The sequence below is a fragment of the Equus caballus genome, chromosome 15, assembly GCF_041296265.1.
Source record: "Equus caballus isolate H_3958 breed thoroughbred chromosome 15, TB-T2T, whole genome shotgun sequence".
NCBI lineage: Eukaryota > Metazoa > Chordata > Mammalia > Perissodactyla > Equidae > Equus > Equus caballus.
In genome coordinates this window covers 66,065,905-66,082,700 of record NC_091698.1, presented here as the reverse complement: position 1 = coordinate 66,082,700, position 16,796 = coordinate 66,065,905, and the positions used below count along the sequence as shown (strand labels likewise).

The 16,796-nt window shown below is 40.6% G+C and overlaps 1 protein-coding gene across 3 annotated transcripts in view; it reads right to left on the bottom strand.

Annotated features, from left to right (window-relative positions):
• The window catches only part of FSHR (follicle stimulating hormone receptor), a 167,321-nt gene that overhangs the window by 17,091 nt on the left and 133,434 nt on the right, over positions 1 to 16,796 (bottom strand). For 2 of the 3 annotated variants that reach the window (XM_023618414.2, NM_001164013.2), the window contains 4 exons: positions 7,364 to 7,435; positions 6,074 to 6,151; positions 1,241 to 1,309; positions 1,056 to 1,130 (listed from right to left, as the gene is read on the bottom strand). In XM_023618414.2, the coding sequence (XP_023474182.1) occupies positions 1,056 to 1,130; positions 1,241 to 1,309; positions 6,074 to 6,151; positions 7,364 to 7,435 (294 nt within the window). The remainder of the gene's footprint in view (positions 1 to 1,055; positions 1,131 to 1,240; positions 1,310 to 6,073; positions 6,152 to 7,363; positions 7,436 to 16,796) is intronic. The other variant, XM_005599769.4, reaches the window with a different exon arrangement.

The window sequence follows — 16,796 nt, the reverse complement described above, 5'->3', positions numbered from 1 at the left end:
CAAGAGATCTGGAATCAGGGCTGTTGGGGCCCCGGGCAGGCCACCCCAAAATATCCCACAACCGCATAGATTATTTTGAATTGAAGTTACTTGAGAAGCAAAAAGGGCCTTGTGACCCTCCTGTCTCTGTTCACCCTGAAAGCAGGAAACAAATCTCCCCTGTGAAAGGGGCGCTCCCATGTCCCGACCCCCAAGAGCTGGGAATCCAGGGCGAGAAGCTACAGAAACAACCTTGCTCACTTACTACCTGCAGCCTAAACTCTGCCTGAAGTCCTCACTAATTACATACCCCAAACCTCAGTTTCTTTGTCCTGTCCATTCTTCAAAAATTTGCTGTTTCTTTGTGTAAAAGAGAGAGAGATACTGCCTGCTTTGTTCACTCTCCGAGCATGGTTTCTCTATGATCTCCAATACGTACGTACTAAACTTGAGTTTTTCTTCGGTTAAGCTGGTCTTATCTGATTAGCCCAGCCATAAGAACACGAGAAAGGAAGAACAGAGATTTCCCCCGGCTCTGACAAATCAAAGAGGATCTAAAACTAAACGTGCGTGTGTAAATCTCACTGGGTTGAGGGAAACTCCTGGATGTTGAGGCTGAGGAAGGAGAGCTGTGCTCTCCCTTCCAGAGAAGTTAAGAGTCTATATTATGAGTGAGACCAGTTTGGCGTTAAATGTGTGCCCTATAATTTGCAGGACCTTGGGCGACTTAATTAACCCTCAAGGGAAGCCAGTTTTTCCTTCTTTAAAATGAGAATTATAGCTCCTACCACAGAGGTTATTATAAGGATTAAAGTAGAAAATACATTTTAAAAAGCTTTGCAAACACCGTCTGGGACTTGGTAAGTGCTCATTAAATGTTAGTTGTTATTATTGTTATTTTATTGAAAGTTAGAATGTTGATCAACCCTAAATTGTCTAAGTTTTAGCAGATGAGACATTTAAAAATTGACCTTAATTGCCAGCCCAGTCTTGGAAGCTTCTCTGAATTGGAGAACGTTGATTTCTAACTTATACATGTCAATCTCTTGCACATGGAAATGGGGGAAGCTACTCACAGAATGACTGGTCCAGAGGCTCCCTGGAAAACATCATTAGGCAATTCTTCCAAATTATTATTATAACTTAGATTCCTGGGCATGGAGTTGAAGAAAGAAGAAGGAAAACACAAGCCACATAAACATTGCTGTTGTAAGAGCCATTTCCCTCTAAATGGCCTGGAGGAATAGTCAGGGCTACTTACAGCTCATCTAGTTGGGTTCCATTGAATGCACAGTTGTGTATTTCTTGAATCCCATTTTTACTCAGCCGTCTGAAATAAAAGGCCCATTAAAAAACCAATAATGTCAGATGCAAACAATACAGGGGCTTCATAATTGGAAGCACTGGGGCAAGGTCATACAGCACAGGTTAGCGGCATAAATAAAATGCCACCCTTAAGGCTCTGGGACAGGAGTGGGAGGGAGGCTGATCTATCACTGTGTAACCTTTTGTAATGTTTGAAGTTTGCATTATGTGCATGTATTACCTATTCAGAGAAACAAATGAAATTTAATTTTGAAAAGCACAAGTAGGCATAGCAGCCTGGATCCTGTAAGGTCTTTGCACACATCATTCGTGTGCAGAGACAGTGCCAGGTGGGGAGCAGATGAAGATCTTTCCCGTTCTGAAGGACAGAAATCATACAGTCATTGAACAAGTGTTTATAAGATAGACAACATTTTGTATCACCTTTCTCTAAGGCCCTAAGCCTCTCACCTATGTTCACCCACAGCAGCAGGCCTGGCTGTCATTAGAAAGTGATCTAATTAAGCTGTCAGACAACCTGAACATCTCCTGTGACCCATAGGGACCTGGTTATTGGAGGTTTGTGGAGGTGGCTCTGGGTTAAGTAAGGCAGAGAAATCAGTTAGAGAGACTGTGGGCTGTGTCAGGGCGAGGTGGTGTGAGCGGGGTGGGAGGAGACTCTGGGGGTGGGGGTGCGTGTGGAACAGTGATCCTGATTGTGCAAAGAGGGTCAGTGAGCAGGTCTGCCTGGACAGGGGAGCCCAAGGACACCCTTGGCCGACAGCTCTTCATTGCTGTGCTCCTGGATGGATCTGAAAACAGACGGAAATCCAAGGTCAGACAGCTTAGTCCGGAAAGCCTCTGACCACTCCCTCTTCATTTGCTGTCAGGTTCTGTCCTTGTCAGGCTCCGTGGGTTTACAAATAAGACTCTTCAAAAAGCTGCCCGGAGAAGCTCCTGTGTGGTCAGGACTCTATTTCCTGGACTGCAGTGGGTACCTAGAAAATGCTTTAAATCACAGGAGAACAACTCTGTGTGTTTTCTTCCTCCCAAAAGCCAGTTTAGCTAAAAACTCCAGACAAGAGCAAGGCATATCTTTTAAAACATTAGCAACCAATTGGTGGGTTCTGGGGGTCAAGAGGTGGCTCTGCGCCCCCTGTCCCACCTACCAGGCACCTACCCATGAGGAAGCCTGTCCCAGGCACATCCAGCCTCTTGACTGACTTGTCAGCCTGTCCCCATGTAGTGAGAGTTACTGGAGCAGCTTCCCCTAACCTGTGGGATGTTCATCCCTGGGGGTTTGGAACAAACACAGTGGTCAGCTAACTTTTTCTGTAAAGGGCCGGAGAGTCAATTTTAGGTTTTGTGGGCCAGAGGCAAAATAGAGGATACCACATATGTACTTTATATAGGTACTTATAAAACAATTTTTACAGATTTTTTATTGACCAAATTTAAAATGTAATAGTAATAATTGAGTGCATTTTTTTATTGTAATATAGGTCTATTGTAAAGAATGGAATTTTTTTCTTGGGGAGGGGGGATAACATTTTGCTTAATTTAGGTTCAATGTTAGTGTTTTCTGTCATTAAAATGTTCACTGTAAAAACCAGTCCTAGCACATGGGCCCATTTGGCCCTTGGCCTGTATTTGCCTGACCCTTAATCTAACACAAGGAGTGTGTAAGTTCAAATGGGTTCCATCTATTTTTCTGTAGACTACATAATTAATATTTTCTGCACACATGTGTCCTGCAAATAGATGTTGCCATGATTAAAAAATATACAGACTAATTTAAAAGAATTATTGTATTCAAACTAGTCCTTTGTCCTTATGGATTTTCTCAATCAACAGACACCATCTTATAGGGAGAGGGGTATATTTTTTGATGTTAACAATGGATCATCATACAAAAAACAAATTATGTCCATGACTCCTGCGCTGGGGTTTACATTAGGATGTAGGACTCTCAGACGGCCAACAAGGAGAAGCCGACGTTTATTAAGTACACTCTTAGTCTTTTAGGAGAGGTAGTGCTGGTTTTAAAAGCTGATGATGATGACAACCTGGGTAGAGCATTAGCTAAAGATAACTGGATCATAGTTTTCCTTAATCTTTTTGTGTTCCTAGTGCGTTCACTCAGCAGAGGCTCAGGAGGCTCCAGGCCAGAGTCTGCACTCAGCTGAAAGAGGGAAGATGCTGGGGGGACCTGGCCCATTAGAGCTCACTGAGGGGCAGGCAAGTGAGATGGAAGCCTACTGAAGAAGGCAGGAAATGCACATGAAGTGAGCCTCTCCTGTGGCCAGGGTGTGCTGGGAGCTGGCACGCATGTAACTTCATTTTATTTTTTCTGAATTCAGCCACTCTGCTAGTCGGCTGTAGCTAGTTGCTTTCCCCATTCACACCCTCTGGTTGCAGGGGCAGGGTGGGTGTGGGGAAGGGCTCAGAGGCTTCCACAGGGTGGGTTTTTATTGCTCATTTTACTCTGAGTCACTAGCCAAGTGTCTGATAATCCTTCATTTGTTGAGCTGTTTTTTGTTTTTTTAATATAGATGTCTATATTTTTAGAACAAGGCCTCAGGATTTTGAAAAATGCCAATGCTTAAAGAACTTTTCAGGCATCAGTGCCATTTGCCATGCTGTTGTTTCTGAGTGCACTTGGATGTCCCTAGTGGGAGAATGTGCCCCTGCATCCAGACACAGCACCCCGACTAAGAACAATTGAAGTCTTAAGCTGTGCTGAGTATGGATCTTCTGATTCTCTTATCTAAGGACTAAGGACCATCTGAGGTTAAGAAAAATAGATTTTGTTCAAAGAAATGTGAATTTATCCTTTAGAGACGTGTCTGAGGAATGTTGACTCTGAGAAAAGTCTCCTCGCTAGGAGAGTCTGTTCCAAATGCTGGGGAACCGCGCAGAGTCCATGAACAGGAGTCAGCAAAGAGAGGCTGTGATCTGCACATTTCTTTTGCAGGTTTGGGTTTACAAGCCTCCATCGTAACTTCTTATTTGCTCAGTTCTTTGCCTCCACTTGGGGAGAGGTAAGACTCGGAAGGTGAGGATGCCTTGTCTTCTGTCTTATGGTCTGGGCAAGAAAGCTGTGTGTCAATAGTAATTTTGAATCACTATATTTAAGAATGTTACAGCAAAGTTTAAAGAAGCACAAACATCCAGGCACAACTGATTACATTTATCACTAATATTCTCCCTCCATGATATAGCCCAGAAATCCTTTTACTATTGTGTTTATGCTACAACCCACTAGGCTGGTATTACTCAGGTACTCACTATTACTCAAGTACTCACTATTTTCCAAAGGCTCCTTTTACCTTTTCTTTTTTTCCCCCCAACCTTCTCGGCCTCGATGATTCTGTGTTCTTGGCTTGTCCTTTGCTGGTGGTCTGGCTAAACCCCACTCATCTTCTACAGCCCAGCTTAGACACAAGCTCCTCGCTCAGCCTTCTTTCCCTCACTGAACTCTTCATTCAACCCTCACATCACAGGCCAGTCAGAATAAATTACTCCTGCTTTACTCTTAGAATAATTGCTTTTGTTTTGCATACATTTCCCTCTGTTCATATTTTAATTATTTTTGCTTTCCCATTCTCTCATATTTCCTACACTCCCATCAACTCATTCCGACACACAAATTCCAAATATCGTGAGCATATTGAGTGAAAGGATTGGATATTACCTATAACTTTTGTTATTAAACTGTGTACTCTGAATACGTGCCTTTGATTTGATTTTTCCCTTCACACATCCAATTCCTCAGCTGGTCTCTTTCAAACCTTTTCTATTGTTCTCTGTAATTAATTTACATCAAATACTGTGCTTAGCTTTATTCTTCAAAATGTTCTCCTTTCTGTCTACTATTTCTCTCTCTCTCTCTCTCTCTCTTTTTTTTTTTGTCCAGCTGGATCTCTGAATCATATTATTGCTTTGAAAAGGACTAAAATCCTTTCTGGACTGGAACTTAACCTTTTGTACATATTGGCATATTAAACACACTCACCCACGCACACACACAAACTCTTGTATGTTTTTTAAAAACAATAATTTGTGTAAAAGAAAGATAAAATGCTTTCCTTACAGATGTAATTGCGATTACTGGTTCCCCAAATGTCATTCTGTTCATCTAACTTCTGCGGATCCCACAGACACTTGGGTAATCCCTAGTGCCCTATTTCTTGGCAACCTTGGGAAGTGGGTAAACTGCCATGCAGGCTACTGGCACAAAAGGTTAGAATGTAGTTTATTAACAACACAAAGTGCATTTAAAAACTTTCCCAAAAGTCAGAGGGAGTAACTCAAGCTCATTAAAAAATGTGATTGTTCCAAGAAAATGAGAAGTCATCTTCTGCACAGCATGGGGCTGAAGAGGAGCTGCTTGGCATAGTTATGAGGGAATATCCATATCTTCTTGATTCAGCCTCCTTCCTGGTCTTTTTCTTTGGGCAACAAAGGCATTGCCAGGCAATAACTAGCTTTATTGATGCATGAGTTATTCTGTCCTTCGGAACAGATGTTGCATCACAGGAGACCATCATTCAAAGAGCAATTTTAAATACTTGAATCGCACCACAGATTCATAAATTATTAACATGACTCCATGTTGTGATTCTGAAATTTAAAGATGGGAAATGAGAGAAAAACACAGAACCAGAGAGAAATTTAAATGGTGAAATGCCAAAGTTACCCAAACAAAAAAGGAGCATCCGGTTATAAGAAAGAGATCATTAAAAGAAAAACCAAATGTTACTCCACTGGGTTTTTTTTCTTTACTTACAGAATCGTACTTTCAAAACTCAGCCCCATGAAAGAATTTCTTTCAACTGTGTGGATGTTTATATTATCTTGAATGTCTCTGGAAGAAAGTACAGACAAATTAGGTATTTAAGTCAGCTCCACTCATGTTACCTTCCCACATTTAGTTCACTTGGCAGGATGTGCTCTTTAGCTGAGGTAAGATCTGAAGAGTTAGTGCTCTGAAGGATGATGAGTCCAAAGTTTGGGAAATAAATGACATCTAATTTATGTTTAGTATATCAGTTCTTAAAAATGTGATTACAGACGTGCAGTCTTTTTTCTCTCTGAAAGTTTTCTCAGCTAATTTCTGTGTGTTAAGGTTCTAACATACTCATTTATTATCATCGCCTCCCCAGTTGGTGTCTGCTCAATATGACAATGACAAGTAAGCTGACCTTTCATCTCCATACCAAACGTCTCCATTCACCTCCGCTGGGCCTTCATCTTCCTCCCATCTCAATCTCCTTCTTACAGCTAGTTTCCCTCCTTCTGTTCTCTTTGGGTCACAGAAAAATGTAATCATTGATTTCTCTCTTCTTAAATGAAAGAGTTGAGAAAGTCTCATTTTCCTCTTTGTCTCCCATCCTCCCATCAAGCATCCCTGCTGGCTCTGATCTAACATATAAATGTGGAAGTAAACTGCTTAGAACAATTTGAAAAATTCCAGGAGATTCTCTATCTTTCTCTCTCCCTCCCTCTCTCCCTCTTCCTTCCCTCTTTTTTTTAGCTCCTTATACCCCTTCCCTACCATTTCCTTTTGGGTCTGTCCAGAGTCTTACAATTTCACTATTGAAAATAAACTTTCCATTATACATTGCCTTTTCCCTTCCTCTTTCAAAATACAGATGCCTTGGGAAAAGGCAAAATACATTATATCAGTTACATAGTGTAAATTCGTTGGATGGTTTCTTTATGCCTAGGGCAGCATGGGAATTCTGGAGGGAAGAGGAGAGAATGGTGAAAGGCAGAGGGAGTTGCAGGGGGAAGGTATTTAAGGCTTTAAAGAGTGAAGACAGGAGAGACCTTGATTTGCTACAAGCTGGCTCTGTTGACAACTGTCTTATTGAGGAGCCTGCTGACTTCCTCCAAACTGAGAACAGCTGGCCTTCAGGTAAAACCAAGGACACTTGCTATTTACCTTCCTACCTCTGCTCACCCAGAGCAACACATTTGGAGGATGTAGACTAAGCAATGCATATTACAGGTCCACAGCCTGTTGGGCAAGACAGCTGTGAGGGAAGAGTTGGTAACCCCTTGAGGAGAAACTTACAGTAGAACCTTTTGGAGAGATTGAATCTTGTGAACAGCTGGCAAGTGCTTAATACCTGTGTTGGAAATTAACCTAGAGAGAGACAAAATGAGAGTGAGAAAAAATGAAGCTGGCTATTTTAGCAATTGCTAGAGTATAAGCTTTCCAAATTCAAAGCATTAGTTTTGAGCTATCAGAAAAACCTACCAGAAAATCCCATAATATGCCCAAATCATGTTTATGTTTTCTGTTTTAAGGCTTTAACCAGGTTCTAGTAAGCTGTTGATTCTTTACACGAAAAATACTTACACTTCAGGCACAAGGGGCTAGTATGCCACAATGCACTTTTTTCTTTAAAGATATGTTAACATGATCCAAAAGTAACTTGCAATTAGATAACAAAATTTTCTTACATCACCTCCTGTTTCCAACCTCCTCATTCTCTTTGGAGAATTGCCCCTTCCCCACTCCAAGTGATTCTGTGAGATAGAGCATGATATTCCATGCCCTTTGACTCCAGAATATACATGTGACCTAAGCTGTGCCAGACTCACTCCTGGGAAGTGGTTGGAGGTTGGTTAGAGCTGAGTCCACTGATGCCATTACCCTTAAGAGATGGTCCATAAATTTCTGCTGCTGAGACTTCCAGAGTTACATTGGATCCTTCTCAATGCCTGCTTGTCTTGGCCTGGGTTTCCCAGGATGCAGAGCCTGAAATGAAGTCTGGCCCATGGGTAGTGTATTTGATAATATGAGTAGTTCAGAGAGTTTTGACAGGGGAAGTGAAACAGGGATGGAGGAAAGATAATCAATACAAGGATGAGTTATTGAGTTGGCCGCCACCACTGGTGTTAGTCCTTAATGCCAAGGACTTGATTTAGGAGATTTTCAAAATGGATCTTACAACTGTTGCTTGGAATGGGGGAAAAGGGGAAGCATTTATCCACAAATGACTATTTCCTATTGGTCAAATGTGTCCACATGGTATTAACTCCCCACTTTTGGCTTGCACGCTTTTGAGTGCCCAGTGAGTTCCTGCTGGGCATCTCTTACAGCGGTGTAGAAGAAGCCCCAGACAGGTAATGGGAGGTATATGAAGCCAGACTGTGTGCTGTCCAGTTACACCTGCATTAAGAAACTGGCTGCCACAGCAGGGGTGAAGGTTTTCAAGTGGCACACGAGAGTTGTCTGACACTGTTCTGCAGTATTTCCTTCACTCTTATGAGTTACTCAGAATCCTTTCAACATCTCCCCACTCCAATTTCCCTTTTTTGGGGTTTATGATTCTTGAGTAGACTTTGATGTCTTGTTCCCTGCTTCTATACTCAGGAAGTCAGTGAATTCTGCCTAGGGGTTCTCTGTAATGGTTCTTAGATGTTTTGTTCACTCTTGGTTCCCAATGATCCACATAGAACCCATCTTGGTCAATTCTTCTTTTGATAACTTCAACAGCCCTTGAGATGGTCTCTCTATGTTTTTTATTTGGGGGAAGGGGCTGTTAAAGTTCTTTTTTTGAGGATTTGTTGTGTTATTTACTTCTAAAAATCTACACACAGAAAAATTAACTCGGTTTGGTGTAAAGATCTGAGTTAAGACACATACAGCTGTGTAACCACCAGCATGTTCAAGATATAAAACAGTTCCATCACCCTCCACACTCCACTGTGTTGTCCCATTGTAGTTAATCTCTCCTGCCTCCATCCCTAGCAACCACTAATCAGTTTGTCTCTATAATTTTGCCTTTTCTAAAGTGTCATATCAGTGCAATCATGTATTATGCAACTTCTTGAATCTAGCTTCTTTCACACAGTATAATGCATGTGAGATTCCTCCATGTTGTTATGTGTATCAGTAGTCCATTGGTTTTTGTTGCTGAGTAGTATTCCATTCCATGGATGTACTACAGTTTATTTATCCATTCACCACTTGAAGGACCTGTAGTTTGTTTCTAGTTTTGTGATTCTAAAAAAACCTGCTTTAAACATTTGTGTACAGTGTGTGTGTGTGTGTGTATGTGAGAGAGAAAGAAGACATTTTTGTTATTTTTGGGTAAATGTCTATGAGTGGGATTGCCGAGTCTTACAGTAAACGTATGTTTAACTTTATTAGAAACTGCCAAACTGTTTTCTGAAGTAATTGCACCATTTCGCATTCCTACCAGCACTGAGTGAGAGTTCTAGTTGTTCTCCATCCTTTGGTTATTTTAAAAAAATATTCTTTGAAAATAAGTAATACATGTTTATTGTGAGACTTATGAAAAATATGGAAACATCTACAGGAGAAAGTGAAAATCACCTCTAGTTTCACTACCCAGAGGTAGCAGCTTCTGTTAACATTTGGAGTTTGAAGTTTCTACCAAAACAAATAGCTTTCATGATTGCTCTCCATAACCTCTGAGATTCCACTCATTGCCGTAGCTAAATTTCTACTAGCTTGATACAGTCCTGTTCCACATTTGTTATTTAATCATATCCAGCCTTCTACTATTTTTAGATCTCTTCCCATGTGTCTATGCAGTCCTCCCTTAATAAGGAATCAAAGCAAGGACCATATTTAATATTCTCTGACAATCTATACTACTGTGTGCAGATTTGGAATGCAGTATGTGCTCAAAAAATATTGGGTTAATTGGCTGATGTTTCTAAAACATTTCTTACTTCTGTCACCAAGAATGCATCAAAACCCTTATTTAGTTAATTTACTTGTCAGGTATTACTGTTACTTGGAGTAATGAGTCTTAAACAGATACAGGGAGGTCTGGAGTTCAGGAATCAGGAGAACCTGCATGCCAACTCTGGCATGAACGAGACACAAGCCACTTCATCTCTCCAGACTGGAAAGGATGTGGAGTGCATGAATATCAAGGTAGACATTGTATCAGAAACCTCTGTGCCTTGCTTCACATCCTCTTGGTCCATCCTTAACTCTAGCTGTTACCATAGTAACCAGCTACATACAGATTTAACTTGGCAGACACTGGCCTCAGCTATCCTGGGTGTCTCTCATTTTCTGTTCTGGATTTCTGTACCACCTCTGAGTGGAACATTAATAGGAATCTGCTCAGCCATTCTGAGGCATGTGCAAATTGGGAAGTGCAAGGGAGTTAGCACCCCATACGGCAACTCTTGACTGGTAGTGAACTTCTCTCTTTCATTCCTTAGGTGGACAATTCTGGATATATTCTAAATGACATCTTAGGCTCTAGCATAATTGAGCCCCAATTTCCTGGTGTGATCAGCTGACAATACATTCTTGAGTTGGCTTTCTCTCTTTCCTTTTCTCTTCTTCTTAGTCATCCAATCTCTTTCTTTGAGTTTGGATGTAAAAATAAACTACTTGCATGTAAGTTCTTGCTCAGACATATTTTGGAGAATCTAGGCTAAGATGGATACTAACTTGCACTGAATTTCACATTTTACATAGATTCAGTGATGGTTACTATCTCCTTTTACTTCAAATCTGCCTCCAGTTGCAGCCCAGGCCTGTTTCTCTTTTTTCTTTTACAGTAACATTTCTAGAAAGTGTTGTCTGCGTATGCTGTCTTCCTTTTCTTATCCCTTTCATCTTCAACCTGCTCCAATTCTTCACAAAAACTGCTTTTGTCATACCCCCAAGTTACCAACCCACAACTAATAAATCTAATTAGTAATTTAAATTCTCATATTTTAGACCTCTCAGGAGAATTCAGGACTCTTCGCCAGACTCATTCTTCTATTTGTTTTTGTCCCATTACCCTCATCTGTTATTCCTCCTCTTTCTTTGTTACTCCTTTTTAGTTCTGTTGACTCCCCCTCCTCTATCTGTTCTGTGTCTTTTGTCTTTTTCTCTATCATCTTGCTTGGAAGATCTCGTTTCCCATGGCTTTGCATGCTATCAATATGGGGAGAGTTCCTAGAATCATACTTGACTTTTGACCTCTCTAATCTATTGCTAATTAAAGTTTACTTCACCTCTCCTTCTGAATGTCTCATTGATGTAGCAAACTAAACTTGTTCTCCACCCCATCACTTCCCCCAAACTCCTCCTCCTCAATTCTTCCTTATAAATAGCACTCCCATCTGTTGATTTTTTGTTAGAAATGTGACAGTTAAACTTGGCTTCTTTGCCTTCACTCCCTAACATCCAATTCATCTCAAAGTCCTGTTAGATTCCATTTCCAAAATATTTCTTGACTTCCTACAATTTCTTCCATCTCTACTAACACCATTCTAGAGCAAGCCGTCATCATCTTTCCTCTAGATTTCTGCGATTGTCTCCTGCTTTCCACACATTTAATCTTGTCCTTTTCTCACCCATTCTCTATACAGCACACAGAGCATTCTTTTGAAAAATGTAAAGCAGATTGCTTTAGTCCTCTGCTTTTCTTTAGCTCTTTTCCATAGTGAGATTTTTACTCCTTACTGCCTACTTTTTCACTGAGATCCTGCTGTTCACCCAGTACACTTCAGCACCAGTGGCTTTCTCTCACTTCCTCAGATACACTAAGTTCTTCCCTGTCTCCAGGCATTTGCACATGCTCTCTCTAGAAGGCTCGCCGCCCACTCCTCTCTTGGCTGACTCAGCTCATCCTTCAGGGTTCAGTTACAAATGTCGTTCTTCAGAGAAGAGCTCCCTGACTACCAATCTAAATTAAGGACCCAATTTATTCCCAGTATACTCATATCCTTTTTAGCACTCATCAAACTTCTGAACTATATATTATTTTGTGTTTATTTGTTCAGTGTCTGTCTTTCCAACAAGTTGTGAATGGCATGAGAGCAAAAATCACATATTTCCTGAAAACTCAGTGTTGGCACAGTGGTTGGCACGTACAATGTACTTGATGTTTATCAGGCCAGACAATGTGCTATGTGTTGTCAAGAGATGAGCACAAAAAAGGAATCATTCACTACCTGTGCTCATCACATCTAACTGATTTGACGTTAGATGGATAGCAATCTGGCTCTCTCTCTTAGTGAATGAGTAAGAAATTTGTACAATTGAAGGAGGAGGGAAGAAGTCATGATTGTCAGTGAGAATGCTACAAGTACATTATTTAATGTAATAGCATGAGCTCCCAAAGCCACTATACTTATGGGATATCTGTAAATGTCTATAGATGCCCATCAAAATCTTTGATCTTTATAGAAGAGAAAACACACAACAAAAATGGCTAAAATTATTCCAGTAGTGCTGAGCTTACGACACTTAAAAAGATCTAGTGACCATCTAGTGAGATGGATTATTGGTGATAACTCTATAGCTGAGACTCTCAATAACCTCAAGATAACTCAGGAAATGGAGTTTGGATGAACACTTAGTTCTCAATTCATTTTTCCCCTTTGATCAATAAATTCATGTCTGATGGAGGCTGGAAGTGGGTAATCAGCTAGGAGCTCTATGTCTCAATGGGTTTACTTTGGTCAAATGACGCTTTGCTGCAAAATTATTTTGATTCACTCAACCGCAGTTTGTCTTAAAAAAACAGTCAAAGGCCTGAGGCTAAAATGTCAGCAAATTTAAGTTCTGCAAATGGATCTTCTAAAGAAAGGTAACTGGCTCACAGTTCTCCCCTCTCAACAGCCAGTTTCACATTCTGAGCGGGTGTTAACACTTTTCAAGCCTGACTCTCCCTAATCTTCAGGTTACAATAATGAAAATGGTCACCTCTCCTGTCAGGATGAACTTAGTGACGTCCCTTCAATTGCTGGGAACCAGTCCCACCATGTCTTGCCATCTAACAAGATAATCTACTTGCCTTTCATGAACAAGTGGTCTCGCAGTTCTAAGGCTCATTGTCCTAAACATCATTCGTGCTTTCATTAATCTTCAAGAGTCCTGGTGGGTTGTTTTTTTTTTAAATTAACAGTGTGTGTGCTTACTTGTGTTGCATTGAACTATATGCCTTCCTTCCATTTAACCTTCATCCCTTCCAAGAGAAGATGCCAAAGACCATGCCCTGTCTTTAGGGAGCTTGCATGTGAATTGAGGAGTTAGGACTAGTACAGATGAAATACTCAGACTAATCTAATGCTAAACTGTATGTTACTGACTGTGAGTGTCCTAAGAGTTCAGAGAAGGGGAGAGCAGTGTGGGTTGGAATAGTCATTGAGGAATTCTTGTAGAAAGGAGAGCAAACCAGATTTCTGAGAGAGTATAGAGCTTACCAGCCTGAACCAGAGAAGTGAGTGGATGTAGCTAGACCACAGGAGGGGTGTGGGAGGTGGGGCACAGAGGAAGACAGAACTGAAAGGGAAGGAGAAGGCAATATCTCAAGAACCTTTAAAAATAGGTTGAGAAGTGTAGACTTGATGGGTAAGTGATTGGAAATCACTTTTGGGTGCTGAAAGGGGAAATAAGAAGACTTAGGGACTCCCTAAGCAGAGGTGGCTCATATTTTCACCATCTCATAACCCTGGCACTTCATAGTAATGGTCAGGACAAAAGAATGGGTGGTTATTGAGAACCTACTATGTAACCCACTTAACTGAGAAAAGTCAGGAAGAACAAGACGTCTCTCTCTGTGACACAAGCTAACCAAGAATTTAATTCTTTTCTCTATTCCACCCAAAATCCACATGGCAGGGGATGATCAATTCTGAGACTGTGTGAACCAGCTCTCATTAATTTGTTTTCACGCCAGGATCTCGATGGCCCATTGAGATGCTTTAGGCAAATTTGATTTAGGGAGGCGATGCTGCCAGTTGTGTATACAGGTTAGGGGTCTATCATTTTTCCCAAATCACATTTCCTAGAAGCCAAGGCTGAGGGTTTGAATTTGAACTCCTTTTTCTACCCTCTAATTGGTTTTCCATGATATAGAATTTGTTCGCACCTAATTTGAATCTTTTTTTATTTTTTTACATTTTAAATTAAATTTTTTAGTCTCCCAGATAAAGTGAACTCCTTGCTCCTGACCAGTTTGGGAGAAGTTAGTTATCCAATGATGGATATGAAGAAGAGGAGACTATGCTTAATTAACATATGAAAAGACTCCTTACCTTATGAGGCTCACTGATATTGAGATTTCTATAAACTACAGGTCCTCTTTGACTGGGAATTTGCGTCTCTACGTACACCATTATAAAAGATGCTAAGATGTACTTTTGGAATCATTAAATGAAGATTTGGTTAGGTGTAGAATCACAGGATCTTGGTGTTAGGTGGGAGTGTGTGTAAGAAGCTGTGGTACAATGAGAAGGGCCTTAGATTTAAGATTAGGGACCCTGGATTTGAGTGCCTTCCCTCTCACTAGCTGGAGAATACTGAGCAGTGTGCTTACCTTTTCACAGCCTCAGTTTCTCTTTCTATAAAATGACTTTGTGTAAGGAATTACAGGAGACAGTAGGAAAACCTGGTTTCCTGCCTCCCCAGTCTCATGCCTTCAAAACTGGGACTATTGAACTCATATTCAGTTCAAACTTGCCTTAGTCTCCATGGAAACCAGACTCCTTAGCAATCAGGGGGAATTTAATGAGCCCAATGAGGCAGGATTTTGAAGAGCTCAGCCCTATTAGCCTGGCTGCAGATTCTGTTTTGACCTAAAATCCTAGTTTAACAATTGGGCTCTGGTCCTCATCTCAGACAGGGCACATAGCATGGCTTCAAAACTAGCAGCTCTGGTGCTAGGGGATCTGGGTTCAAGTCCTGCTGTACCACTTTTTAGGATAAATGGCCTTAAGGGATTAGTTGAAGTCTCTAGGATTCAGATCCTTCATCTCTTACCCGGGGAAATGATTTACTTTACAGGAAACCTTAGCACCATGTCCAGGCACTGTTATTGGTCATGCTCCAGCCTTGTATTCTAGTTGCTGTAACTTAGGCCCCGTCTAATTTCCTAGTTCCCCTAGGACCTGGGCCATGTCTTACTTTTTATCAGTTCTCTTGGGTACTGAAGTGCTGTTTCCATGTCCAGGTCCCTGTTGTCCCCCTGTGAGAATGATGCCTGAGCAGGCTGGTCAGTTATCTGCTGCCCAAGGCTCCTTGTGCCCTGTTGCGACCACTGGAAGCCACAGCTAAGTTTCCAAGATTTCTCCTGCCCCCTATCTCTGCTTCTTCTGACAAACGTGCCTGGACCTTCTTACGTGTTGGATTCTGTTTAGTCTCTGGGTCCTGATCCATACTATCCCCTAGAGGTTTGTTGGTCATCTCAAGGAAGACTGCTACAAAGAGCTGACAAATTGAAGATGACTTACGTATTTTTTTACGAAAAATACAAGTGATCCAAATTAGTTGACCTTTTCTGTGATGACAAATGGCTGTCAGAAATATGCTATAAAGCAGATATTTTCAAATTAGACACATTTGATTTGTCTCTTTAAGGGAAAGCTGACGTATTAATAATGAGGAAGAAGACAACAGTATTTGAAAGAAATCTATGCTATGGAGAGAGCATATGGGAAAAAAAGTGTGAGAATGGTTAATTTATTTCTGAAAATGATGCACATGATCACTTATGAAAACTCTCATATTTTAAAAACAAGGAAATACAACTTTCTAACCTGAGTTTTTTCGCTGGGTTTTGAACACTTTCATTAGTATATAAAAATGCAACATCTTCCAAGTAGTTTGTAAGAACATCTGATTGACATTAGGGAAGAAAATTTACTAGCTGAATTTCATAAAAATATTTGCATAAAAGTATAGGATTGAATACTAAGTATAATGACTCAGAGAATGTGCTAATAGGCTTCTTTTCCACTGCACCTACTTATTTTAGTGAAGTTTTGTTCTCAGCTTTGACAGCTGTTGAAATCTAGTATTGATATGACCTGTGAATTGCTTTTCTAAGTGTTACACTAAAGATTAAAAAAAAAAAAGAAGCACATCTTATGACATTGTTTGCTTTAAAATGTTGTTATAATACATTTAGTGAAAACAAAATAGGCTTTTTGTGCTGTATAAAAAGGTATATAATAAGACAAGATGTAAACATAAAAGCATATTATTTATTCATCTTTATTTCAAATTTTAAACTTTTTTGTGTATATTTTGTAATGCACACATTAATACTGCAATTGTATGTGCATCTACTTTATAAATAAACTTGCTTTGGGTTGTAAGCTCAGTTTATATTCTTTTTTCACTGTTAGAGTGAGGAATTAAGACCCTATTGTTCAACGCATAGGATATTTTACTTGGGAAGAGAAGCCTGCAGTTCTGAAGGGCTGCCAGGTGGAAATGGTAATAGATTTGTGCTGTCCTGCTCTGGAAAGTAGGTATAGGATTAATAATAATAATGGTCAACATTTATTGAACACTTCCTATGCACTAGGCACCGCACCAAGCACTTAACATTGATTGTTTTATTTATTCCTCTCCTCCACCTTAGGAGACAGGTATCATTAGCATTCTCATATCAGAGTGGAGGAGGCTCAGCCGAGAGAGGTCCAGTAACTCACAAAGCCACACATTAGGAGGGCAGAGCTAGAGGTTGAATCCACATCCTTCTGCCTCTGACGTTTGTGCTCTCACC